This window comes from Aspergillus lentulus (assembly GCF_001445615.1).
Source record: "Aspergillus lentulus DNA, contig: Alt09, strain: IFM 54703, whole genome shotgun sequence".
Lineage (NCBI taxonomy): Eukaryota > Fungi > Ascomycota > Eurotiomycetes > Eurotiales > Aspergillaceae > Aspergillus > Aspergillus lentulus.
This window is the reverse complement of record NW_028322117.1, coordinates 3,304,937-3,331,789: the sequence shown is the minus strand read 5'-3', so window position 1 is coordinate 3,331,789 and position 26,853 is coordinate 3,304,937. Positions and strand designations below refer to the sequence as shown.

General features: G+C 42.4%; 7 protein-coding genes across 7 annotated transcripts; 4 read left to right on the top strand and 3 right to left on the bottom strand.

The window, feature by feature from the left end:
• Nucleotides 1–12,082: 12,082 nt before the first annotated feature.
• On the bottom strand, nt 12,083–14,416 carry ALT_5918 (putative salicylate hydroxylase; the record flags this gene model as incomplete). Its single annotated transcript, XM_033564183.2, has 5 exons — nt 12,083–13,026; nt 13,084–13,921; nt 13,980–14,054; nt 14,109–14,234; nt 14,297–14,416. 5 exons carry the CDS (start codon nt 14,414–14,416, stop codon nt 12,083–12,085), a joined length of 2,103 nt encoding a protein of 700 aa, XP_033420074.2.
• A 427-nt stretch (nt 14,417–14,843) lies between these two features.
• ALT_5917 (CocE/NonD family hydrolase) lies at nt 14,844–16,695 on the top strand (the record flags this gene model as incomplete). Its single annotated transcript, XM_033564184.1, has 3 exons — nt 14,844–15,010; nt 15,067–16,557; nt 16,605–16,695. 3 exons carry the CDS (start codon nt 14,844–14,846, stop codon nt 16,693–16,695), a joined length of 1,749 nt encoding a protein of 582 aa, XP_033420075.1.
• Nucleotides 16,696–17,036: 341 nt separating this feature from the next.
• On the top strand, nt 17,037–17,585 carry ALT_5916 (cupin domain-containing protein; the record flags this gene model as incomplete). The annotated part of the gene is made up of 1 exon (XM_033564185.1): nt 17,037–17,585. One exon carries the CDS (start codon nt 17,037–17,039, stop codon nt 17,583–17,585), a length of 549 nt encoding a protein of 182 aa, XP_033420076.1.
• Nucleotides 17,586–17,739: 154 nt separating this feature from the next.
• On the bottom strand, nt 17,740–18,157 carry ALT_5915 (uncharacterized protein; the record flags this gene model as incomplete). Its single annotated transcript, XM_033564186.2, has 2 exons — nt 17,740–17,820; nt 17,879–18,157. The coding sequence occupies 2 exons, from the start codon at nt 18,155–18,157 to the stop codon at nt 17,740–17,742; spliced, it is 360 nt and encodes a 119-aa protein (XP_033420077.2).
• A 443-nt stretch (nt 18,158–18,600) lies between these two features.
• Nucleotides 18,601–20,383, top strand: ALT_5914 (uncharacterized protein; the record flags this gene model as incomplete). The annotated part of the gene is made up of 6 exons (XM_089599991.1): nt 18,601–18,999; nt 19,053–19,564; nt 19,615–19,707; nt 19,757–19,872; nt 19,918–20,223; nt 20,337–20,383. 6 exons carry the CDS (start codon nt 18,601–18,603, stop codon nt 20,381–20,383), a joined length of 1,473 nt encoding a protein of 490 aa, XP_089455868.1.
• Nucleotides 20,384–20,706: 323 nt separating this feature from the next.
• ALT_5913 (DODA-type extradiol aromatic ring-opening family dioxygenase) lies at nt 20,707–21,664 on the bottom strand (the record flags this gene model as incomplete). The annotated part of the gene is made up of 3 exons (XM_033564188.1): nt 20,707–21,432; nt 21,480–21,610; nt 21,661–21,664. 3 exons carry the CDS (start codon nt 21,662–21,664, stop codon nt 20,707–20,709), a joined length of 861 nt encoding a protein of 286 aa, XP_033420079.1.
• An 863-nt stretch (nt 21,665–22,527) lies between these two features.
• On the top strand, nt 22,528–25,405 carry ALT_5912 (putative C6 and C2H2 transcription factor RegA-like; the record flags this gene model as incomplete). Its single annotated transcript, XM_033564189.2, has 7 exons — nt 22,528–22,539; nt 22,595–22,614; nt 22,728–22,966; nt 23,026–23,948; nt 24,016–24,150; nt 24,206–24,330; nt 24,379–25,405. The coding sequence occupies 7 exons, from the start codon at nt 22,528–22,530 to the stop codon at nt 25,403–25,405; spliced, it is 2,481 nt and encodes an 826-aa protein (XP_033420080.2).
• Nucleotides 25,406–26,853: the final 1,448 nt, after the last annotated feature.

The following is a 26,853-nucleotide window of genomic DNA, read 5'->3' as shown; positions in this document are numbered from 1 at the left end:
AAGACTAAGTATTATATATTAGATGCTTAAATAGCAGAGTATTTATACTATATATATAGAGTATTAGTCTAGGAGAGGATAATCAGGCACTAGCTTTTAGAATAAGATGTTTAAAGAAATATTAGGATTAGAGATAACCTACTTATCTACTCTTAAATAGCAGTATTATTCTACTAATACTATTTATCTAATAAGAATATTATTACTATCCTATAGTAGGAAGGTTATGAGATTAGCTCTAGAGGTTTTACTAAGCTCTGTTATAAGATAGGCCTTATATAATAGATTAATCTATAAAACTAAGAGGATACTAATAAGGCACTTCTTACCACTATATAGAAGGAATTAGATAATAAAAGTATTAAAGGACTAGGCCGCGGCCTTCTATATATATATTTTAGGACTTACTAGTATCTAGCTTCCTGGTATAGCTTTTCTTATTATCTATAATAAATATACTTAGCTAATATATCTAGTGATTATCTTTTTACTACTATATAAAAGCTAGATCCTGAAGGGGTCACCTGCTAATTAAATAACCTTTAATACTATTATAGTAAATATATTATACCTAGACTAAATTATCTTTAGTTAATTAATAGATACTATAAGCTTTAGTTCTAGGGTATAGATGTCTATGCTGCTATTAATATATACTCTTACTATATTATCTAGATATATATTAGCATCTTAAATTATATAGCTATTAGTATTCTTTAATAGTATCTTAATACTCTAGAGATATAGAAGGTACTCCCATAGATCTTATATACTAATTAGGGTGTGGAGACTCCTCTTATTATATCTATCTATTATTCTTTTATTAAGAAATTATAACTAGATACTGTTACAGCACTGACACAGCCGCACTAGCGCAAGGCGGATGTGACAGGCAGAAACCCAAGGATCAATGATCACCAGTCAATCCCGGAGTGATCAGGGCGCGATCTAGAGGAATACTTAATCTAGACAGGTTTCCACAGAAAAACAGTTTAGTAGCTGCTTACTAAATGGTAATACTACAACCTTATAAAGGACAATTTAAGTTTACCCTAAGGATGCTGAATACAGCCCCTCATATGACATGGTATATAGGTATGCAATATAAATCATATACTGGTCAGAAACCTATCTACTAGTATACCACTATACCATCTACTATAACTACCTAAGAAGGAACTCTGGATATATAAGGATACTTATTCATATTATATCTAGCACTCTTAGTTTAGTTCCTCACATTTAATACAAATCATTTACTTAAGTATAAGGTCACTAGTCTGATTTATTAGTTACTCTCTACTATTAAGTATATGTACTTAATAGGCCTTGCTTCTATCTCTACTATTATTATTCTTATATTACCTTTAGATTGTCCTTAACCTTAGTAAGGTTATTATACCCCTGCATCATCAGGCTACCCAGTCAGTAGGCCTTAGGTAAGTATCAGATATAGTCTAGGGACTATACCACCCCATTCCTAAAGTAGTTAACTAGCAGAGAACAGCAGAGACAGATCCCAGGGTGTGATAAATTAAATACTATATAGTATAAATTACTTTAGGGAGTTTGATTAACTCTTAACATTAAATATCATGGTAGGAAATGCACTATAAACCCTTACTAGCTTAAATATTAGTCAGGTGCCCACTGCATAATAGCTACAGTCTTTGATAGAAGAACTAAGGGGCATGGTTAAGCAGCTCCAGGAGTATATCTAATAACTAGAAGGTTAACTAGCAGCTAAGTCTATTAAGGTTAGACCACCTAAACTATTTAATAGAAATAGGTCCAAGCTGTAAGTGTTCCTTATACAGCTAGATATATATATCTATATAAACAGGGAAAGACTCACTACTAAGGTAGAAAGGGTCTTACTTACAGCAACCTATCTAACCAGACCAGTGTTTAATTAGTTCGAACCATTTGTCAGGGATTATTAAGAATATAAAGAGGATAATTGAGCCCCTAAGACTAATAAAATATTTGCTAGCTATAACACCTTTAAGAAGTGATTAGAGGACACTTTCAGTGATATTAATAAAGAAAGAAATACTGAGTGATAGTTATAGTAACTTAAGTAAATAAGATCTATTAGAGAATATATATTAAAATTCCAACAGATCATATCCTATTTAAGTTAGGATGAAGATATAAATATTATATAATTTAAGGAAGGCTTAAAGCCAGAAATCCAGGAAAAGTTAATCTAGATAGAGCAACTAGATAAGCTTAGTAAGATAATTATATAAGTAGTTAAGATTAATAATAAATTACAAGACTTCTATATGCGCAGAAAAGACTGAAGCAACTAGAATAGCTTTAGTAACAGGCGCACTATAAACTATTAACTAAATAATAGGAGGCCAGCTTAGTTATAAAGCCAAGGATATGCAGATCCTTATAGGCCACAACTAATAGAGTTAGATATAACTTAATAAATAGTACTCTCCAGTGAGGAGAGAGAACAGTAAAAGAAAGAAAAGTTATACTTCTAGTGTAGGAAGCTGGGGCATATATTAAATACCTGTAAGTAGCAACCCTGGAAGGGCAAGCAGAATAAGAAGAAGCAGCTACATATAATAAAAGAACTTAGTACTATAACTAGTAGAGATAGTTATAACACTACAGGAATCATTAAAATTAATAAATAACTTAAAAAACTATACTAGGAATGTATAAGTTTAAGTAATGAAGAAATTAAAGTTAAGCTTGAAAAAGAAGCCTCCACTAACTACAAAAGCACAAATAATAATTAGCCTGCTAAAAACTTAAATGTTCTTACAGCCACTAATCAGAAATTACTAAACAGTAACACAGACAGCCTTATTAACTAGGAAAATATAATACTAGGAGGACTTATCTAATAATAAATGATGCTCACTAACAAAATATATTAGACTATTAGTTCTAATGAAAAGAAAACTAACCAGGAAGAGCCAGATCAAGAGGATTTTCCTGTAATAGATTAGGCTACTATTAACTAACCTATTAATCTACTTAACAAAGAGTATAGAACTTAGTGGGTGGGCCTTGATCCTAATAAGAAGCAACCCTATAAGATTCCTAAGACACCCTATAAACAATCCCCATAAAATAATGATGAAGTGGACTAATATACCACATAGCTATAATAGCTAGACAGAAAATAGTTAGCAGAACTAGAAGCATACTAACTGAATGAAAGGATCCTTGAAAAAGTTAAGCAAGGAATAAAAGGATGTATATATTAGAACTTAGGATGTTAGACCTAGGTCAAATCTTAGGAATAATATATAACCCACTGTAGTTAATATATGGTATATTATTAAAAATACAGGAAATAGAATTAAGAGTACTATATAGAACTTTAAGAAGTTTTATAAAAGAAACTGCCAGGACCAGTCCATGGGTTATATAATTATAACTAGTGCCTATATTAATACTTTTAAGCACATCCTAGACATGAAAGCATGTCCTAGATTATATGCTATAGTAATAATTGCAGCATCCACCACAATAATAAATACATAGCAGAATTTTGGCCAGAAATACTAGAAATTATAAAACAGAATAATACTTGTCCATGCTAGAAGCTTGAATGCTCTTGTAAAGGATATAGAAGATATCTAGAATATAACCTAATACACTAGATAGTATGCTTTAAGGAGCAGTGCATCATGCATTATAATAGGAAGCTAGAGGGAGGATATTTCCTTATACTACCATAAAACACCAGGGCACCATAATAGGAAACTTAATACCTTACAGCAATAGAGGTGTAACATGCTAAGCATCTGAAACTTAATATATACATCCTCAATTAACTAGCTAGAATAATAGTTAATTTAGGGGTAACCAGGAATTATATGCACCCAGAATTTATGAAAAAACTAGGACTACTAGGGAAAATAAAAATAGTGCCTAAACTAATTACAGATCTGAATAGAGAGAATTTGGGAACTCTTATAATCATAACTAAGTCAGGACCAGTTCTAATGATTATATTAGGATATATTAAATAACTAAACTTTAATATTATACTAATAGGATAGTATAATATGGTGTTAGGGATTCCTTAGCTCAGGAATCATAACCTAGTAATTAACTAGAGCACAAATTAAATCTAGTTTAAATATAAATACCTATAACAGGACTGAGTTTAGGGGGAAACTGGGACCTTATAGTATATTATATTAAAAGAAATAGGCAATGACACTAAGCAGCTGAAGGGTAAGCTAAAGAAAGTAATAACTAGCTAGAAGATAATAGTAGTATTAGCAGCAATGAAGCTATTATAGAGGATTATAATAATAGAACTATCAGGATGGGCACCAGAGCAAGATAGTAATTATATTAATATTATAATACCAGAAAGTAACAGAGAGGATATCTAGGAACTAGAACCCAGAATAAATAATCTAAAGAAAAGTAATCCTAGGAATAATATTCCTAGGAATACTTTTATCCCAGAACCCTACTTATTCTTAGTAATAATAAATCAGGACCAGGGTGATCCTAAGGAGATTAGTCCTAGGAATACTGAACCCAGGAATAACTAATTAGGGAATAAATTAAAACTAGAACCAGTTCTACCCTAGGAATATTTAAAATTCAAAGAATTATTTAAATAACCTAAATAATATGTCCTACTAGAACACAGTAAATATGACCATAAAATTCCTCTTAAGGAAGGAATAATACTGATATATAAAAAGATATATCAGATATCAGAAAAAGAGCTTGAAATACTTAAGGAATATATTAATAAACAACTCTAGCTAGGAAAGATATGACTATTAAATTCACTAGCAGGGCATAGAGTACTATTTGTATAGAAAAAGGATGAAAGTCTATAGCTTTGCATAGACTATAGACCATTAAATATGATCATAATTAAAGATTACTATCTACTTCTGTTAATCCATGAAATCTAAGATTAAATTCAAGGAGCCAAATAGTTCATAAAGTTAGATATTACTAATGTGTATAATTATATTTATATTATAAAAGGCAAAGAATGGAAGATAGTATTCAGGATGAAATTCAGCTACTATAAATATTTAGTTATGCTATTTAGACTTACTAATATACTAGTATCTTTTAAAAGGTTTATTAAAGAGGTACTATATAAATACCTATATCTCTTCATGATAGTCTATTTAGATAATATCTTAATCTTCTTAATAATGCTAGAGGAGTATATTAAATATATCTTTAAAGTATTATAAGAACTCCAGAAGGCAAAGATTAAGCTAAAATTAAAAAAGTATAAATTCCATATCTAAGAGACTAAGTTCTTAGGATATTAGATATCCACTAAAGGAATCTACATGGACTGAAATAAAGTAAATATAATTCTTAAATAGCCATAGCTAGAAAATGTTAAGTATATTTAACAGTTTATTAGACTTATTAATTACTATTAATAATTTATCAGAGGCTATACTGAAATTATGCATTCACTCTTCGCACTACTTAAAAAGGAAAAAGAGTTTAGATAGGATGAAGAATGCAACAAAGCCTTTAAAGAAATTAAGTAATAAATTACTAGTGCACTAATTCTAGTGTAATATAACCTAGACAAAGAAATAATGATAGAAACTAATGCATTAAATTATATAATTAGAATGAGAATAACTTAACTAGGAGATGATGGAAGACTATAACTAGTTATATTTTATTTAAGAAAATTAATCCAGGCAGAACTTAACTATGACATCTATAATAAAGAACTACTAGCTATAGTAGTAGCTTTTAAAGTTTAGAGAGTCTACCTAGAAGGAGCAAAACACACTATTATTATAAAAATAGATTATAAGAACCTCATATTCTTCATAACTATAAAAGAACTGACGAGGAGACAAGCCAGATGGGCTAAGATACTCTTATAGTTTAATTTTAAGATTATCCACTGTAAAGGAATAGAAAATGGACAAGCTAATGTATTTAGCTAATGCCTAGACTATGAACTCTAAGGGAAGACTATTAAGCTAGTAATCTTAAAATAATAAGAAGATAAGTTATTAATATACAACCACTATACTCTTATAGTAACTATTAAGCTGTAAGAGGACCCACTTATTCAGAAAATTATTAAAGCAATAAAAAAAGATAAAATTATTTAAGAAATGCTTAAGAATTCAGCAGAAAATAAATATATAACCACTAATAAATAAGGATTAGTATACCTGCAAGGACTTATCTATATACCTAAGTATATAAGAAGTAAGATTATCACCAGGCACTACAATGACCCAATGCATGATTATATAGGAACTAAAAAAACAGCTAAAGCTATTTTAAGGAATTACTACTTTCTAAATATAAGAAGGAAGATACAAGGATATATTCACTAATATAAGACTTGCATCTAAGATAAGCCCACTAGGCACCAGCTATATAGCAAGATGCAATCACTAGAAACACCAAAAAAACTATAGGAATGGATTACTATTGACTTTATCAGACCACTACCAGAGTCAAAAGGGTATAATTACCTAATGATAGTTACTAACAGGCTTATAAAGTTTATCTATTTAATCCTAATAATAATAATAATAATAGCATCACAGTTAGCATCTCTGCTTATAGGATATGTAATTATTAATCATGGAATGCCATAATATATTATATTAGATAGGGATAAATTATTTATATTAAAATTTTAGTAATTATTAATGGACCTGATGGGAATTAAGTAAAGACTTATAACTATATATTATCTATAAGCTAACAGACAAACAGAATAAACTAACTAGATGATTAAATAATATCTCTGACACTATATAAATTACTAATAAAATAATTAGGTAATTTACCTACTAATAGCATAGTTTATATATAATAATGCTATTTACTTAACAACAGGGGAAATACCTTTCTTTACTAACTATAGATATAACTCTATATTGATTAGTGAACCACAGAACAAAGTACCTATAGTAGAAGAAGCTATAGATTTAGTAGATACTATTAATTATTTAAGGACTCAACTTTTGAGGGATATTAAATTTATAAACCTTAAAATAGTAATTTACTATAATAAGAAGCACAGGAGTACTCTAGAATTAAAAAGGGGGGAGAAAGTTTACCTACTCTATTAAAATATTAAAATAAAATAACTAAGTCAGAAACTAGACTACCAGAAAATTAGACCATTTATTATTAAAGAAAAATTAGGACTAGTTAACTATAAACTATAACTACTAAAAAGTATATTAAAAATTTATCTAGTATTTCATATCTCATTATTAGAACCAGTACTAAAGAATGTAAAAATTACTGAAAATATAGAAATTAATAATAACACTAAACAAGAATATAAAGTTAAGGAAATCCTAAATTATAAGTAAATTAGCAGAAAACTATACTACCTTGTAAAGTAGAAAGATTATAATACCTCAGAAAATATATAGGAGCCTATTAAGAACCTAATAGGCTACTACTAACTTATTTAATAGTACTGTTTAAAGGGAAATTAAAATTCTCCTAGAAGGAAGGGGGCATTTAATTAATCTCTGTTATTATCTAATTAAAATTAGGATTCTCAGAAGTTGCAGCTAGCTGTTTAATTTCAGCTGCAGGATTAGGCTGCTTAGAAGACTTCTTTTCATCTAGGATCTGTAATAGTTTAGTATTATATTCTAATATTTTAAAACCATGTTCTTTAAGAAACTTTTATTATTTTTAAAGTTGTGAATAATAAGCCAAGGACTTAGTGACTTTCTGTTATTTTTCTATTAACTCTTTCTAAATCTTTTCCAAATGCTCTTGCAACTATTAAAGCTTAGGGTAGAGAAGCTCTAACTTATTATTAGTTATAGATAACTTAGAAGTAATCTTCTTTTTAGCCCTCTTTAAAATATCCTACTCCTTTTCAGTGTGGAAGTCCTTCTTATATAACTAACCCTAATGGGTGCATAATATATATTTTAAGTACTAATAAGTTTAATCTATTATGTAAACCTCACCTAACAATACACAACAATCATAAGGAAAAGAAGTAATAAAACTATTTTTAATAATATACTCTTCCTGATGGATGTGACTAGTGACTTAGTCATAGTTATAAGGAAGCTTGGGAACACCTTTAAGAATAGTATTAGTATAATACTTAGGCATGATGAGTAAGTATGGTTAAAGAGATAAAAATATACCTATCTGGGGAAGCACTGCCTTTTAAATCAAGTTTTAAGGATGAAATGCTAAGAGAGGGGGAGGTGATGTTATAGCACTAACACAGCTATACTAGTGTAAGGCAGATATAATAGGCAGAAACCTAAGGATTAATGATTACTAGTCAATCCTGGAGTGATCAGGGTGTGATCTAGAGGAATACTTAATCTAGATAGGTTTCTATAGAAAAACAGTTTAGTAGCTGCTTACTAAACAGTAATACTACAACCTTATAAAGGATAATTTGAGTTTACCCTAAGGATGCTGAATACAGCCCCTCACATAACATGGTATATGGGTATATAATATAAATCATATACTAGTTAGAAACCTATCTACTAGTATACCACTATACCATCTACCATGACTACCTAAGAAGGAACTCTGGATATATAAGGACACTTATTTATATTATATCTAGCACTCTTAGTTTAGTTTCTTGCATTCAATACAAATTATTTACTTAAGTATAAGGTTACTAGTCTGATTTGTTAGTTACTCTCTACTATTAAGTATATATACTTAATAGGCCTTGCTTCTATCTCTACTATTATTATTCTTATGTTACCTTTGGATTGTCCTTGACCTTGGTAAGGTCATTGTACCCCTGCATCATCAGGCTACCTGGTTAGTAGGCCTCAGGCAAGTATCAGATATAGTCCAGGGACTATACCACCCCGTTCCCAAAGTAGTTGACTAGCAGAGAACAGCAGAGACGGATCCCAGGGTGTGACACTGATCTATTCTGATTTGGTTTAAGTTTCACCATAAAATCCGCCACTAGGCCTATACTAACTAACCATGGTTAGATTTGGTTCAATTTTGGGCGAGTTAAACCACTATCATTTAGTGAATTTTTGCTGTTTTGACATTTCAAATGATCATACTATCTATTATACTACTACCATACCTATAGAAATTAATATTTCTATATAAAATATATAGTAATTATTATCATAATAATCTATAACTAAAATATCAATTTAATATCTATAGGGCTGAATGGGTGGTGGTTAAAATCATCCTTAGATTATAGTGATTGTTGAAGGTTGATATATATATATATATAAACCACCACTACTTTCATACCAACCTGTGACAGAAATGATTATTCTCTTATATCTCAACAACTACTAGGTATTTTGAATTAATATTTATATTATTAGATAGTCTAGATCTAGGGCTATCTAGTGATATCAAAATTATAAGAGATATCTAAGTATTTAGTGATTTCTATCTAAAATGGTGAGGGTTGGTTAGTTAAATCCAATAAAACCTTAAAAATCAAAACTGATGGTTTTAACTGAACTTGAATTAGTTCTAACCTAGGGAAACTGAAACTGCTGTAATTCCATAGGCTTAGAACTGAACCCTCACCACTGTGAGTTCGGTGAGGGTCGGATTCGATTTTAGCGGTTCGGTTATGCAACTCTAAACCTGATGCAATTTAGTTGTGGTTTAACTATAAAAACCCGCTGCTAGGCCTAGCTAGGTATAGGTAGGCCTATACTAACTAACCATAGTTAGATTTAGTTTGATTTTAAGTTGGTTAAACTGTACATTTTAACTATTTTAATCCTTACTATTCCCCCTTTAGGGACCCCTTAAAGGCCTTCTATTAAGTATGCTTATATAAAACTATAATTTTTATATCAAATATATAGTAATTATCATTATACTAATCTAATTCTAAAATATTAATTTAATATCTATAGGGTTGAATGGGTGGTGGTTAAAAATTATTTAAAAGGTATAGTGGTTATTAGATCTTAGTGCCCTTATATATATATCTCTATACTACTTTTATACTAACCTATTACAGAAATAATTATTCCCTTATATCTGAGCAACTACTAGGTATTTTTAAATAATATTTATATACTTGGATAGCCTGAATCTAGGGCTATCTAATAATACTAATATTAATTTAAAATATCTAGAAATAACTAATTTCTAAGTAAAATAGGTTGGGTAATTTTACCTAACTTAAAAAATCGCAGAAACTATAACTAATAGTTTTAACTAAACTTATATCAGATCTAGCTAAGGAAACCTAAACCTAAAGCAGTTCCCTAGGCTTACCCCTGAACCCACACTGCTGTGAGTTCAGTGAGGGTTAGGTTCGATTTTTGCAGGTTGGTTATGCCTAGAGTTGTATTTGGTGCAAGTTCAGGCAAGTTCAACCTTAGTTGGCACTGAACTGCTGTAGTTTCAAGTTTAAAATTTTGAAACTACAACTAAATCAAACCTGATGTAATTTAGTTATAGTTTAACTATAAAAACCTGCTGCTAGGCCTAGCTAGGTATAGGTAGGCCTATACTAACTAACTATAGTTAGATTTAGTTTAATTTTGAGTTGGTTAAACTGTAAATTTTAATTATTTTAACCCTTACTATTCCCCCTTTAGGGACCTCTCTAAGGCCTCCTATTAAGCATGCTTATATAAAATTATAATTTTTATATAAAATATATAGTAATTATTATTATACTAATCTAATTCTAAAATATTAATTTAATATCTATAGGGTTAAATAGGTGGTGGTTAAAAATTATTTAAAAGGTATAGTAGTTATCAGATCTTAGTGCCCTTATATATATATCTCTGTACTACTTTTATACCAACCTATAACAGAAATAATTATTCCCTTATATCTAAGTAACCACTAGGTATTTTTAAATAATATTTATATACTTAGATAGCCTGAATCTAGGGCTATCTAATAATACCAATATTAATTTAAAATATCTAGAAATGACTGATTCCTAAGTAAAACAGGTTGGCTGATTTTACCTAACTTAAAAAATTACAGAAATTATAACTAATAGTTTTAACTAAACTTATATTAGATCCAGTAAAGGAAACCTGAACCTAAAGTAGTTCTCTAGGCTTGCCCCTGAACCCGCACCGCTGTGAGTTTGGTGAGGGTTGGGTTCGATTTTTGCGGGTCGGTTATGCCACTCTAGTTATGCCACTCTAGTTATGAAAGGGATTATTTATGAGCGCTATCCTGAGCTTGAGCATGCCCCAGATACTGAGGATACTCTAAGACACCTTATAGAGGCAGCAAAGGAGGCATGGCATGCAATTGATGAGAGGGTCCTGCAGCATCTATCTAATACTATGCCTCACCGTGTGCAGGCAATCATTGATGCGGATGGATGGTATACAAAATACTAGTTTCTATAGGGGCAGAATAGATCAAAATGGAAAGTGGTGATCTTTCCGGCAAAAGGGGGGTCCAAATACTTTTGAACCCCACTGTAGGTAAGCTAATCCTAATAGATATATACTAATTTCCCTACTATACTAGCGGACTAGGACTCTATGACTAGGATAAGCAGAGATAGTATAAGAAAATAAACTGAATAATACCTAGATTATTCCTCTTAGATAGTGGGGGATGGGGATACAGTGGCCAGAGTAGGAGTCGCAGCAGCACAGATACCCAACCACCCAATGGGAATGGTCAGAGCTTACTTGTAGGCCACTCTTCTACCAGACCCAGTCATTAATTTAACTTCTTAGTCTGTTATGCTGGCCCTATAAATTTTATAACATTAGCAACAGGCTAAGCAAGCTTATTAGTTATGTCCTTGAGAACCTGGCTTATCGATTAGCATCTTATATTCCTAGTCTACATCTCAGAGAAAGGATATGGTGCTATAGAGGAAAGTTAGACTATTTAAACCCTACCCAGGAATATTCATTTGCTAAGCAGATGTGCCAGCCGCTTCTTCAAGCGTGGCTCCCCATAGGAATGATGGTGCCAGGCAGAATACAATCAATGCATACAATCGTCCCGGCATGCTACATGCTATGACTTCACAGCGGAACGTCGAAACGTCACGTACATCGCATTCCATGACAATTTTGCGCCCAGATCCATGCGGAGCAGCACTGTCAGTCTTCTACTTCACCAAGTATTACTCCAGACGCATGGCTGATGACACATCAGGCACTCCTTCACCTTCTACCAGTTTCGCACCTATTATTTGATCGACCGGAATCTCTGCCAGTCGCGAAATGATATGCTGCAGGGTTGGCAGTGATTCCCAGCCCAGCGCATCAATCGCGAAGGAAGCTTTGGTTGTTTTGCGTACTCGTAATACCTTAGACGGTACCAGCTTGGATTCTGCCGCAAGGGGTACAAAGACTGGATACTCAGCCTCCGCCTGTCCTTTGTGATCGCGACCGACCTTAGGAATATAACGGTGTACGAGGATACCATCGCTGGGTTCCGCACCAATAACGCCGGGGTCAATTTCTAGGTCCACATCCTTAAGGCTTTCCAGGTGGAAGTGACCCCAGACGGCACCTTGCCAACTGGTCTGAAGGTGATAGGAATCACGCCGCTCGTGTGCATCAATGGCTGTGTAGAGCTTGGGCATGCCAAGTTCCTCTCTGCCACTGATGATAGGATCAGCCAGGTTCTCAAACAGGATAGGCATGTATGTGCCCTTCACAACCTCGCCATTAGCTTTCTTATACTGCACATCTTCAATGTAAAGTCCCAGATGGCGGTATCCACCGCCACTTAGCCAGTCCATTCCGTTCAGCGTTGTATGTGAGAAATTTGCGTAGGCTATAGTCCCAGGACTACTGAAGCTGTATGATTCGTTTGGCAGCAGGCCCTGGAGCAGTGTGCGGCTGGTCTTGAAGCGGATTGATGCTGTTTTGAAGGTTGACCTCAACGACTTCACCGCACGATCTTGGCCATAAAAGTCCTGCCTTGGGCCCGGCATTGGCCCGAAGACGATGGGCTGGCGCCAGTACATCCGCGGGCTCTTGGCCCAAAGATATTTGCGCAGAATCTGTGTAGAATTATCGAACTCGTCATGGCCGTAGATGTAATTCACTATCGCTTGGGCTGAGGTGAGTCAGGCATAGCTTTTCTTGAAGGTCCAAAAATCGGGCAGGGGCTTACATTCAGTTGGTGGCAGAGGACCATGCGCGGAATCCCGTGTCATGTTCTGGACGGTGGTTGCTCGCTCATGGCGGGCTTGGTTATAGAGCTTCAGACGCTCTGGAATCTCGTGCCTCTGAACACCATTCGATAGCATAACACCAAGCGACACGCCATCCTCAATGGCCATGGCCCCTCCAGAGCCACGATAGGGTAAGAAAGGATGGGCCGCATCGCCGATGATAGCCATAGAACCTTCGAACCAGGCGGGAAGCGTGTCCATATCCAACAACGGCCAGATTCTCAGCGTTTCGGTCTCCGCCTTGCCCAGCAATTTGACCAACAGTGGGTCAAAGTCTTTGTACACCTCAACCAAAGCATCTTTGCCGGCCAACTGATTCCAATCCGTGCCTGTCTCAATGGTAGTCATTGTACTGGGGTGCAGGCAAACAAAGTTTAGGATCTCATTGTTCTGGCATGGATAGATGACCACTCTCCGATCAGGCGAGTCCCACACGTCGATCACACCGCGATCCTGTGCGAGTTCTCGGGTTTCAGAGTCATCCAGTGCCGCCTGGCGCGGCATCAAGAACCGGAAGGCATTCCTGCCTGTGTCATAGGGCGCAATATTGGTGGCGCCGGGCAATTTGGATCGCGCAACGGAATGCACGCCGTCTGCGGCGATGACGAAGTCACCCTGAACCACCTGTCCATCCCCGAGTGTGACGGTGGCACGGTGCGGATCAATGTCAACCACCCTGCTAGAGGTGTGCAGTTCAGCGGGAATGCCGGACCCTGGTGCCAGAGCAGCAGCCTTGAGACCTTCATGGAGCTGAGCGCGGTGTACCAGAAGCCATTTCTGCGTGTTGGTTGTCAGCATTGCTAGGCATCGCGCAGGACAAATGGAAGCGGCTCACCTTTCGCCACATGCTCTCGAGCTCCTTCACTGGAACGATTTGAAGGACTTTGCCGTCGGTTGAGCGCTCGCGAACCTGTCAAGTCTTAGCATTTGGCCTTGCTTGACCTGGCTGACGTTTAGCACAAACCATTTCTGCTTCAACCGCTCCGAACTTAGTTGCATCCACCCCGAGCCGTGAAAGGACACTGTTGGCATTTGGAGAGATGTGAATCGCTGCCCCGATTTCATTCGCAAAGCGGCTTCGCTCGAATAGCTATGAACGTGTCAGACGTAGAGTTTCACTCCCGATTTGGAGGACAACGCCGAGTCACTCACGGTGACACTGTGGCCATGTCGTCTGAGAGCAATAGCTGCAGTTAAGCCGCCAATACCAGCTCCCACTATCAGAATTCGGAGGCTATCCTGCTTGGTCCCGTTCAAGCTGTTCTTCCCCATGGCGCGTAATCTCCTGGTGGGAACTTAGAACACGGAAGGTGTAGATGTAACTTTCCTTGAAACAGGACCTCTCCCCGACATAGCCTTAGTCCGCTTTATTTGAGAAAAGCTGAGGGCAGAGCAGTAACATGCCTGCCCTTCGGATGTCCTCGTGCCATTGCCCCCGTTCGCATCACCGAGGAGAGATCGAGGAAACATCGTGGCCGGCCATCGGCTCCGCATATCGGCTCCACATGTGGAGAGGGACAAAGAGCAGTCGCCCGCTGATGCAGACGTAAGCTCTTTGACAGATCGCATAGCGGGATTTCATTGTGCTTGTAATTTAGTTGTCACCCATGCTATTAGGAGCAACACTTCCTGCCCTTGCATCCCAGATTATCGAAGGCCAAGCGACGTCATGCGGAATCCAATTTGTGAAGACATCACCATGAGGGATAATACTTCGTTCCCCTATATCTTTGAACAGAATGTCACCATCCGGCTGAAGGACGGCTCCGGTCTGGTGCGCTGCAACGTCTATCGTCCCAAAGACCTTGAGAGGGCTCCCGTTCTGGTCACTTATGGGCCGTACGGCAAGGACATTCATTACCGCGAGTAAGCATAGTTTTATTGTGCCGCTGTTCATGTCCCCAGATTGCTGACCCGGCTAGTTTCCACCCCAAGTCATTCAGCGAAGTCAACTCCGAGCACCACTCTGAGCATTCCGCGTGGGAGACGCCTGACCCCGGTTTCTGGACCAGACATGGCTATGCGATCGTTCGGGCGGACGAGAGAGGAACAGGTCAATCACGGGGCAAGCTAGACACCATGTCACGCGAAACCAGCGAGGCTTTTTTCGATGCCATCGAGTGGGCAGCGGAACAGCCATGGTCGACCGGCAAAGTTGGTCTGCTAGGTATCAGCTACTACGCGGGTAGCCAGTGGAGAGTAGCCGCGCGCCAGCCCAAGGGCCTCACCTGCATTATCCCCTGGGAGGGCATGTCGGACTACTATCGGGACCGTTGCCGTCATGGAGGCATTCTGAGTAACTCCTTCATCAAATTCTGGTGGGATCGGCAGGTTGTCAGCAACCAGTACGGTCGGCCCGGTCGCGCAGCGCGTAACTGGGGCCCTGATACCATTGAAGGCGATCTTACGGAGGAGGAACTGGTCGCCAACCGACAAGATCAGACGATCGACAACGCCAAGAATTACTTCCGCGATGATATCTACTACGCGTCCAAGGAATACACACAGTCTGACATTCAGGTGCCACTGCTCTCTGTCGCAAACTGGGGTGGCATTCTTCTGCACCTGCGGGGAAATGTGGAAGGCTATGCGCAGGCAGGCAGCGAGCTCAAGTACTTACGATTTATCACCGGTCGACACGACCTCCCGTTTTACTACACGGAAGAAGTTGACATTCAGCGTAGTTTTCTCGATGCATTCCTCAAGGGTGAGGATCGTGTCGGCTGGAGCAACGGAACGGCGCCAAAAGTAGACATTGTTCTACGGAAGGGCAACGTCGGATTCGACAATGTGGAAGCCGAGAAACATTTTCCTCGTCGTGTTGAGAATGAATGGCCCATTGCTCGGACGCAGTACACCAAGTACTATCTGACGCCCGACCGCGAACTGGTCACCGTAGCCAGACAGGAACAACCGGTGAAGATCACCTACCGCGCTCTAGGAACATTGGACAACCCCCAGCTTGTGCAATTCATAACTGCACCATTTGAGCAGGAGACGGAGATCACCGGACATATTGTCGCGCATTTAAATGTGTCGATGAGCCCTGACCCGGGTGCACCGACCCCGGGAGATATTGATCTGTTCGTCACGCTGCGGTACATCTCCCCCGAGGGCGAGGAGGTCTTCTATACCGGCACGGCAGGCGACCCGGCACCTCTATGCAAGGGGTGGCTGCGTGTCAGCATGCGAAAGGTGAACAAGGATCATCGCCGTCATCGAACCTATCTGCCCCACCGCGATTACTACTCCACCGATGTGTTGCCGGTGATTCCGGGCGAGGTGTACGGGGTCGATGTGGAGGTGTGGCCCACGAATGTGGTCGTGGAGAAAGGAGGCAAGATCGTTTTTGAGGTTTCTTCTGGTGACACCCAGGGCTGCGGTATTTTCCAGCATAACTCCCCGACTGACCGGTAGGCCGCCATTTCTTGCCGGTTTTTATTTATACTAACTTGGATAGAGCACCGGAGAAATTCCAGGGTCAGAACCATATCAACTTTGGCCATGGCGCTAACTATGTAGTCCTGCCCATCGTTCCCCCGAAGGCATAGACAGATATGACTGAGATTTAATAGTTGCAATCGTATGAATATACTATATTACATGAGTTGGAGGAGTCCCGGCTGCCGTTCCTGCATCGATAATATTGCAGGAATGTAGACTCGCGGCGGCGGCGCTAGGGCGAGAGACAACCCTAACAGATTTTTTCTCCCGATGTGGTCCCGAGACAACAATAGTATGCCAATTGGAGTGGTACACCACGTGAAACTACAGTATGAGGGGTATAACTTACTTTGGTCCCTCAGTCCCCTCTATACCTTACACGAAACACGCAAGACAGAAACACAACGTCCTCCAGTTTCCACCCGTATACCCGACTATACTATCTAAAATGTGCCCCCGACCAAAGAACATTCGCCCCCTCAAACGCTATATAACCACTCACGATGTCTCCGGCAAGGCAATCTTCTCCAGCGCCCTGTCCGAGGAAATGCCTGTAACCACCATCCCGGATGGTGCCGATTTCAGCCTCGCGTACACCTCCTCGCACTTCCCAGCCAAGCTCAACAACGAGGCCGACATCCACGAGTACGCGAAAAATCTTTCGAACCCGCCTGGCCTCGTTATCAGAACAGGCTCCGTGTGCCGGATTGTGGATATGCAGCCTGGGGTGACCAGCCCGATGCACCGCACCGTGAGCCTGGACTATGGTGTTGTGCTGGAGGGGGAGGTCGAGCTTGTCCTAGACTCTGGGGAGACGAAGCTGCTGAAGAGGGGGGACGTGAGTGTGCAGCGGGGGACAAATCATGCCTGGAGGAATACGAGTCAGACGGACTGGGCGCGGATGCTGTATGTACTTATGCCGGCCCAGGAGATCGAGATTGGGGGGAAGAAGCTGGGGGAGGAGTTGGGGCGTATGGGGGTTCGGCCTAGTACTTGATTTTGGTTCTGGTTCTGACTTGTGAATTGAATGGATGATTTTTATCTTAAATGATATTTCGAAATTTTTAGGAGAAATGAAGTACTTGTAGATTGGTCTTGCCAAACGCATACTAGACGGATGAAAGACGGATGAACGACAGATGCTAATATGATTAAAACTCCCCCCCGATATCATACCGGAGAATCTGGTTGTTGATTCTTCCCCCTGTGTGCCTCCACAGGCGAGCAACAGACTATGGATAAGTTAGTAGTGCCCTTTGGTGATGTTCGTGAAACTGAGGCGGAACCGACCGCGTTCAACCACACCCCGTGCAGCATCACCTGGATAAACACAAATTCTCCGAGGTTGCTCCCCGCTGGTCTCTCGCTCTGGTCTAGTTCATGGTTCACAGGACGGTATGCTGGGAGGCGACGGTAATTCGACGGCCAGTTGGCGAGTTGGGCTGGTTGCGAGACGGGGCCTCGTTCAGATAACTGGGGTTCTTCGCTGCCGCTGTGGTGGAGTTCGTAGTCGGCGAGGATGGAGAGGGAGTGGGTGCTTGTCTGGGTGGTTGTAGTTGTTGTCGCCATGTCCGTTCGAGTTTATGATCTTCGGATTTTTGATAAGGGTCGAGGCGAATGTATGTAGAACGTGGTTAGACCTCGACAGGAATACCTGTAGTCTTGCTCCGGATACGACATACACTCGGGCTATTCGGAGATATGGGCTTGGAAAATGAACAGAGGCTAAGATGGCTCCCCCACATTTTTATTATCGGAGATACAAAATGGAGGGATCAAACCCTCAAATTAAAATTATCAACTGATCTTTATGGCCCCTACGGGTTGCGCCCATTTACAGTTTCCCCCACCTCCCGAAGCGGAGTGGCCACCCTGCGACATTTGACCAGGATATGAACCATAGGAGATGATTCCCTCTGAGAAAGGCAATTTGGACCGTCCAAATCAGACTGCGGGTAATTTGACATTGTATCCTCTTTAGAGTGACTGGACGGTCAGCCACCGAAGCAACGATGGTCTCCTCACAGTTCTCCCGGCTGCTTGCAGCAGAGATCGACGGTCGTACCCAAAACCCCAGATATCGTCAGAATGAGTTCCATCGCCTACAGTCGGCCGTCAGCCAGCACATAGACGAGATCCAGGACGCCGTCCAGAAAGATTCCGGGAATGTACCTGAAGAAGTCCGCGCGGAGCTGTGTCTCGCGCTCAAGGAGATCCGCACGCACTATCTGACACTGAGTCTGGACAAGGACCTTGAAAAGGAGTATCGCGTTATAGCTGGCAAGGACAACGCAGACTCGCGGCGCGGCGCAGGCATTGTCTACATTGTTCCCAGCACACATACCATGTTTTACTCCATTGTCTCAGCGCTCAGTGCGGCATTGGCGGCTGGGAATTGTATCATCCTCGAGGTGGAGTTAGACTCTCTCAAGGGAGATCAAATGAGATAGACTGACAGTAGCAGTTGACGAAGAATACCATGGCGCTGCCAGCCTTGCTGCGCAGAATTTTCTCTCAGGCCCTAGACGCGGATACATTCGCCATCACCGAAGAGAGACCCGATGCTGCTTTCCTCAGCAGGGTGCTCATGGTCTCCCAAACCGGTTCCGCGCCGCTCGCCGAGCGCAGTCTGGTATCGCCTATGAACGCGCGAACTGTGGCTGTCGTCGACAGAACGGCAGATGTTCCAGCCGCAGCTGAAGCGTTGGTCGCGGCTCGCTTCGCCTTTGGCGGCCGGTCGACGTATTCCCCTGATATCGTGCTGGTTAATGAGTTTGCGATGAAGCGGTTTGTTGAGGCGGTTATGCAGCAGGCGACCAGATATGTGGCTGGCCCTAACGGAGAGGCACGCCAGGGAGCGTCGACCCGCCGTCGATTATGTCCAACTGCCTCGCTTCTGGAAGCCGCGCAGAAAGGTGCGGGTACTCGCGTGCTTGTCTCTGGGTCCGGATGGGGGGTGGTAGAGGTCCATGATCGGTATGCTTCATCCCGTTGATAGTGGCTGCGGCAAACATTGACTATCATAGAAACTCACCCCTCCTGACACAAAAAGTAGAGGCGAAAGTGCTCGTCCTTCATCCTGTTACAAGTCTAGATGACGCTATTAACCTTAGCAACTTGTAGGTCGCTCCTCTTTTCCTAATATATATCGACGCTGACCGTCTTCAGGAGTGGCACACTGGCAGCGACATATGCCTTCAGCAGCCCCTCCGCCGCCAAATATATCACTCAGTTCATCGACGCCTCCGTCTCGTGGATTAACCACGTCCCCATCGACATGCTCAGTGCGTGCTTCTTTCCGATACCTTCCATCCAGCTAACAAACTTAGTCGGCCCCGCCTACCCTGTCAACACGGCTACCAGCACCGCCACCCGCTACGTGCCCGCTCTTCTCCAGGTCCCTCGTCCCCAGTTCGTCGCCGAAACAAACAACTCCGCCCTGGTGAAAAGTATTCTCGACCCCTCCGACGCCACGAAATCGGCAAACACCTGGCGCGAGGCCCTTGCCTCCTTGCCTTCTATAGGTCATCGCGCCGGCTGGAGAATCGGGTTCTTCGAGCAAGGCATAATCACTGGGCTGATTACCCTTGCGATGTTCGTAGCGACGGTATCTACTGTGGGGTGGTACACCTTTCGTAGGTGAGGAGGTTGCGCGCTGACATTGGTTTTGGTACTGTGTAATATACTACGTTGGATTTTATTGTTCCTTAGTATATAACTGCTGTAACCGCTGAAATTTTGTCTTCAGAACCTAGCTTTGAATTCGACTTCTTCAGGTTGGCAGTGTTTGTGTAGGATATCAGCCCCTTACAAGATGGACTGTGGCTACCGTTCGATGATATATATTTCTCATAAAGCACTTAAAACACGATTGCAGAGGAGATTAACGTTCATATGACAGTGAACAAAACCATCTTGCTCGGAATTTAACCATGACTTAATCTGATCTACCATTTTAGGAAGGGTAGGCTAAAAGTTGAGCGCCTGAGCCAACTTTGTGATAGCTTTGACCGACAAGTACCTTTGGCTGTTCAAGACTTACCAGTGTGAGCGAAAGTCAGACTATTATTGTAATTGACAGCTGCTGGATTATCTCCTCAATAATAACCAGATATTGACTAAACGGAAATATCACTGGCCCACGACCCAAGAGTATACTGCGAATTGCACATGTTGGTCAATTCCCAGCTCTCCGCACCCATCACAGCCGGCGACCCCGCATCTTCGAAATCGCCCATCGCTCCGGCCACAAACATTGCGGCCATGAAATGATCATCCGTGGCATGCGCATCACGGTACTGGGGGTGCTTCATCAACCGGGTCATCGCGCGCCGCAGCGCTGGCCCAGAGGTCTTAGTGATCACATCCTCGACCGCTTGGCGGAACTCTAGCGCCCACTCCTCCGGGGGCGTCTCCATGGCAAAATTATCCCGGAAGCGCAGCATGGGTGCCCAGCGGTTGCGGTAGAGGTTGTGGACTGCGCCGCCGGTGCCGATGAGGAGGTAGTTCTCGTAGCGGAGGGGCCGCAGCGTCGCGCCGACCTTCATGTGGTAGTGTGGATCGTAGCGGGCGTTCATCGAGATGATGGTCGTCGGGGGACAACCATTGGGGAACATGTGGATGAGGATCAGGTAGACGTCGTGGATCCAGTCGAAGGATGGGTTGCCGCTGGCGTTGAAGCCTTCCTTGGCGAGCATGTCGATGCATCGTTTGGCAGTCTCGAGGTCTGGGTTCAATTTGTAGTTGATGTATTTGTCGGGATGGACGTAGGCGACAGGTGACTTGTCCGGGTTGGGGTTGGTTGCGACCTCGATCTTGTCGCCGAGACAGTCCCAGTGTGCGCCCTAAATGGTCAGTTTGTCGTCAAAATTGAAGCAAGAAGGTGACTGACCATGATGATTACGCCTTTGATGTTGTGAGCCAGTGCTTCCTCACCAGTCCTCCTCCAGTAATCTGCCGACTCGGATTTCTCTCCCAGCATCATGGTCGAGCCATGAGAAAAGAAATGAACGGGTGTGAGGCCTATCTTGTCAGCTTTTATTCTGGAATGCCGTACAGAGAGCCTGCCATACCCATGTTTGCTTTGAGTTTGATTGTGCTGTAGGCAGCGATCGAGATCTCTGTCAGGCAGTATCGAATTCAACAAATAAAGACATCGCGTTGGAACGATTTCTAGCCCCATTATTGTCGAGCACCCCGCCCATGTCCAGACCTGCCAACCAGTTTCCGAACATCATGGCTAGGGCCGGGTTGGGAGTGTTCGGGTATGCGCCCCCACGTCCCGACGCGCCTGCGCATCATGAGGGGTGGACGCACAAAGCGACATCTCAATGGCCGCGTATTGGTCGTTTCGCCGCCATGACTTGCACTGAATATAATCCTATCAATTGCCTGCTGGGGGTCCAGATGGCATTGAAGAGTGAAGTCCTCTGAGCGTTGAATATTAGTGTGGAACTGTCTGTGCCATGAGATCATCAGGCAGGGTTGGCATCCTGTCTTTGGATCAGAGGAGGTCAGCTCCTGTTAGATTATCATTAGTTATCAACCTGTAGTCATTCCAAACCCAAAGTCCGAAAAGTTAATAGTGACCACAGGGGAGAAATGACCGCAGGCAGTAACCATGAGTGGCAATCCTGACTCCCCGCATATTCAGCATTTTAGCGTCATGCCCCCCCATTTCCCTCATTCTCCCTGTTCATCATGGGCTGCTCACCGCTGCACATCCGGATCGCTTCTTCTGCCTGACGGTATTCATGTCTCGAATCAATCCCTTAGTCGAGTTTCGTCAAAACATTCGTGTATCTTCGCCATGACAAATGACTCCCCGCTCCCCAGTCTCGACAATTCTCCCCGCAGCTCCCTCGCCAGGCAGAGGGACGGCTATTTCCAGTGCGGTTCCTGCGAAAAAAGATACAACAGAGTCGACCACCTAATTCGCCATGTTCGATCACGTCAGTTCTTTTCACGTAGACGGTGTTGTCAATGCAACCGGTTAACTCCCTGTAGATACTCAAGAGAAGCCATACGTATGTGACTTTTGCAATAAAGGCTTCGGCAGACCGTGAGTTGTCTCTTGAAAACTTTATACCCCAACGAAAAAGACAGCAAATTTGTGTTTTTGAGTCTGAATCTGTTGCAGGGACCTGATGAAGCGACACGCGGCCAGTCATATTCAACCACGTGACAGCAAACGAAGGTGTCTCCCCTCCTATCCCAAGAATGGTCGTGTGTCGCAGGCCTGTAAGACCTGCGCTGCATCGAAACTCAAGTGCGACGAGGAGAAGCCTTGTCGCCGATGTCGGGAAAAGAAATTGGTCTGCAATCGGGCGCAGAATGGCACTCCGATCGACACATCCCCTCCTCGACCACAACGACAAGGTGTGTGCGGGAGATATTCAGCTGACAGGATTCATAAGCTAATGGGAATTGCAATATAGCATCCCAGAGCGATCAGACGCCACATCTCCCTGCCGACGCATCGCAGGTCCACGCCACGTTCCCACCCCCGATCGACGGGCAAATAGACCAGTATCCGAACGAGATGGTCAGTCCGAATGCGGAGATGAACAATCACGTACCCGTGGGGCTTCAATCCGGGTCGTCTACAGATGATCGCAACAGTGTCGTGTTCAGTGTCGACGGCACCTTCTTTCCCGACTGTATCCTCGAGTCACTGATACCTTCATTGTCCCGAACGAGCGATCTGGACCCGCTACCTGTCCTTCCACAGGACTATTTCCACACTGAATTAGATCACAATGTTGACTTCGACTTCGATTTGACCGATGTGGATTATGGAGTCATTGACCTTTTCAATTCTCGGGGAGCTGTCCATCATAATGCCCACAACAGCGACGGAGCCAACGATTGTGGCGATGGTGACAGCGGGATTGCCATCGGTGCCGAGGCGTATCATCGGTCATCCTTGTCCGCTTGGAAACCGGCCCACGAAGATCATGCATTTGCTGACCAGGTAAATCTCTCGGTTTCAGAGGCTATTGACAGCCCCGAGGCCAATTTCAGACCGGATCGTCGGATCCTCTCTGAGCGGTTGTCCCCAAGTGGTCGCGATCTCATTTTTGGCATGGTGCTGCAGACCAGCCAGCGAGCCAACCTAACTCGCATCATGAAATCCTTTCCGAGTTCCCAACTGCTGGACAGTTTGATCCAGTACTATTTCGAATCCCAGAGTTACCACATAGACTCCTGGATCCATGGACCGACTTTTCGGATGAAAGAAGAGCCCCCCGATATCCTTGCCGCTCTTGCCGCTGCTGGAGCCGCTCGCTCAACCATTCCGACCATCCGCAGGTTAGGATACGCCTTGATGGAGATAGTGCGCCTCCAAATGTCGGTAAAGGTTCGTTGGTGCCTGTAACTCTGTGACCCCTGGCGCGAAGAAACCAGCTAAAGATGCTCACATGTAGTATGAGAGCGACAATAGCACCACGCGCGATCTGCGCGCCTCGCAGACGTTTGCTCTGGCTATCGATGTCGGACTGTGGAGTGGCAACGCACGGAGGACAGAGATTGCGGAAAGCTTCCAGCAGCCTCTGGTCACGGTTTGTCAATCTGAAGGACCTGTGGATACAAGTTCACTGACGATCCCAATCATAGATGTTGCGACGTGCCTTACGTTTTCGACGCTCGGTCTACTCCAACATCGCACCAAGTGCCGACGACGATGGTGATGTTCTGGAGAAGAAGTGGCGGGAATGGGCTCATTCCGAATCATTCAACAGGTTGTAGCCGCTTTCAGCCCGACCAACTGGTTTACTAATTCCAGACAGACTCATACATCACATGTTTCTGCATGATGCCCAGTCAGCGATGATGTTGAACGTGAACCCAATAATCTCGTACTCCGAGCTGGAACTTCCTCTGCCTGCTCCTCGCTCGTTGTGGGAGGCCAAATCCGCCAAGGACTGGAAGGAAGCGTACCTGGCAAGTGGACTGTCTAGTCGTGGCCGAACACCCTCGTTGGTTGACAGTCTACAAGACTTGTCCCAGTTATCGGCATATCAATCCCGAATTGATCTTCAACTGTCAACATTGGCCCTTATTCACGGACTCTCTACACTAGTCAGCGAATACCATCGCCAAAAATGTATAACAAAAGACCATTCCAAACACTGGAATGCTTTGGTGATCAGTTCACGACATCAAGAGTTGACACAAGCACTACAACATCTACGCATGCTTTGTTTCGAGATGTCTAGCGCTCTCGGGCCCGGGATTGTTTTGGTATTTGAACTCATTTCCATGTTCCTACACATGTCGCTGGAGGAACTGCAGCTGTTTGCAGGCAAGGAGGATAAGAACGAAGCCCGTCGGGTCTACCACAGCGCGATCGAGTGGATCAGCAGTATTGACTCGCGACGAGCGATTTGGCACGCCGGCCAAGTGGTACGGGCGGCAAAAGTCATGCCTCCGGGGGCTTTGACTCGGTTCTTTGCTCTGGGAGTCTACTACGCTAGTCTTGCGTTTTGGTCCTACAGCGTTGTATCAAAAGCCAAAAATTGTCAAGCGGTCGTCGGCAGTCCGCAATCGGACCCGCAATTCCGCGGTCCCTGGCCCACAGTCTATCTGGATGGTGAGGAAACGACCGATGTGCAAAGGTTCATCTCATTAGGTTGCGGCTGTCCGGCTTTGCATGCTCCAAGCGGTGCCGCTGTCATTGCCGATCCCAGCCAGATCATGGATGCAATTCAAACGCTTCTGCGAGGCGATGCCCACCAGGATAATTTATCTCCATTCGTCCAAGGACTTTGTCAGTTGATGTGCGATCTGGGCAACGCAGCCTATGCCTCTACATAAGATTGGTACCACTTTTATATCTTTTCCTTTCCTTTCCTTCCTTCTTGTTTTGGCACAATGGCAGCAGGAATGCATGATAGGAGATACCCAAGTGTACAGCAAAGTCAAATGATCAGTTTTACTTTTCTTCTCCAGCATCCCGCCAGTCTGGGCATTGAACCTGAATTGGTTTTGATGGGATAGATGCCCTTGGCGGGGACTATACTTGGCGCATCTCAGCGTGAGCAGCGATTCGGTCATCTATAAGAAAATCTTCTGTTTGGGAGTTTTACTAGTACTTACCATCATAACAGCAGGGTTAGCCGCCTTAGGGACAAAAGCCCTGTGAGAGGGGAGCTAGTTGTAAGGATTCGTAATCATTCTTTATCCTTTGTATATAGCTTCTGCAAGGGGGAGTCCTCCGGACTCCCTCCTGGATAGGGCACATGAACCATAGCATATATTTTCTCTTCACAGAGCTGACTTTAAGAGATCACTAATAATCTATTGTTGAGGGCATGTTCAGCATCTTTGCAATCCATTATTTCCCTCAAACCAATTCATAAACCAACCTCGCGGATTACCAATTCTTATAGTTAGGCATCTTGACTTGGTTTACAAAACAATCATTGTCCTGCACCTGTTATGAAACCTAGTTACACCCCTCAATGGTGAGCCCAGAAACCCAATCCTGATTAAACTAAATCTACACAGAACCAGAATCACCAGGGCATCACAGCTCTTAGATAACATAGTGAATTCTTATGTTTACTGTCCACACAAGCAACCTTACGTATTCTGAGAAGGACTCAGCAAAGAAACCTGGAAGGTCTATATAAGCCTGTTAGACTTTGATATCACCAAGGTGTAATTTCTCTGTGCTTAATGTAAGGTGTTTGTATATTATGTGCCTTTACCCTATGATTTTGTGGTCTCTTGTACATTTCCCTTCAGACCCCTTTCCATCCCTAGGCCGGCCGATTCGGTGCTCTCGATCCTCACTAATAGCGAGGCGGTCCAAAACAGTTTTGCAGTTAGCTTCACCACGACGTGGGAACAAGATACCCCATGCGTCAGGAATAATGCATGTACTGGTATTTGGCTTCCTTCTTGCGATACTGGTTTGGTGGCGGCAGACCTACTTTGATAAGATGTTGAGTATGCCCTAGGCGCGAATAGCATATATAATACCCTATCTAAACATGCTACAAACAGACAGAAAATTTAAGTCTTTAGTAAGAAAAAGCCTAATAGATAGTATGCTCAGAGTAACTGCCTTTCTCTTTGGGTTATCCTACATGGGATGCAGCATTAATATATATCAACTAGGGGGGATGAAATTTATTTAATATATATTAGTATGCACTAAACCTTCATGTATTAGACCTTTAGTCCTAAAATAAGTACCTATAAAGTGTAAGAAAAGAGAAACATAGTTTAAAGCAGCTAGATATTAAGGTAAGGCATAC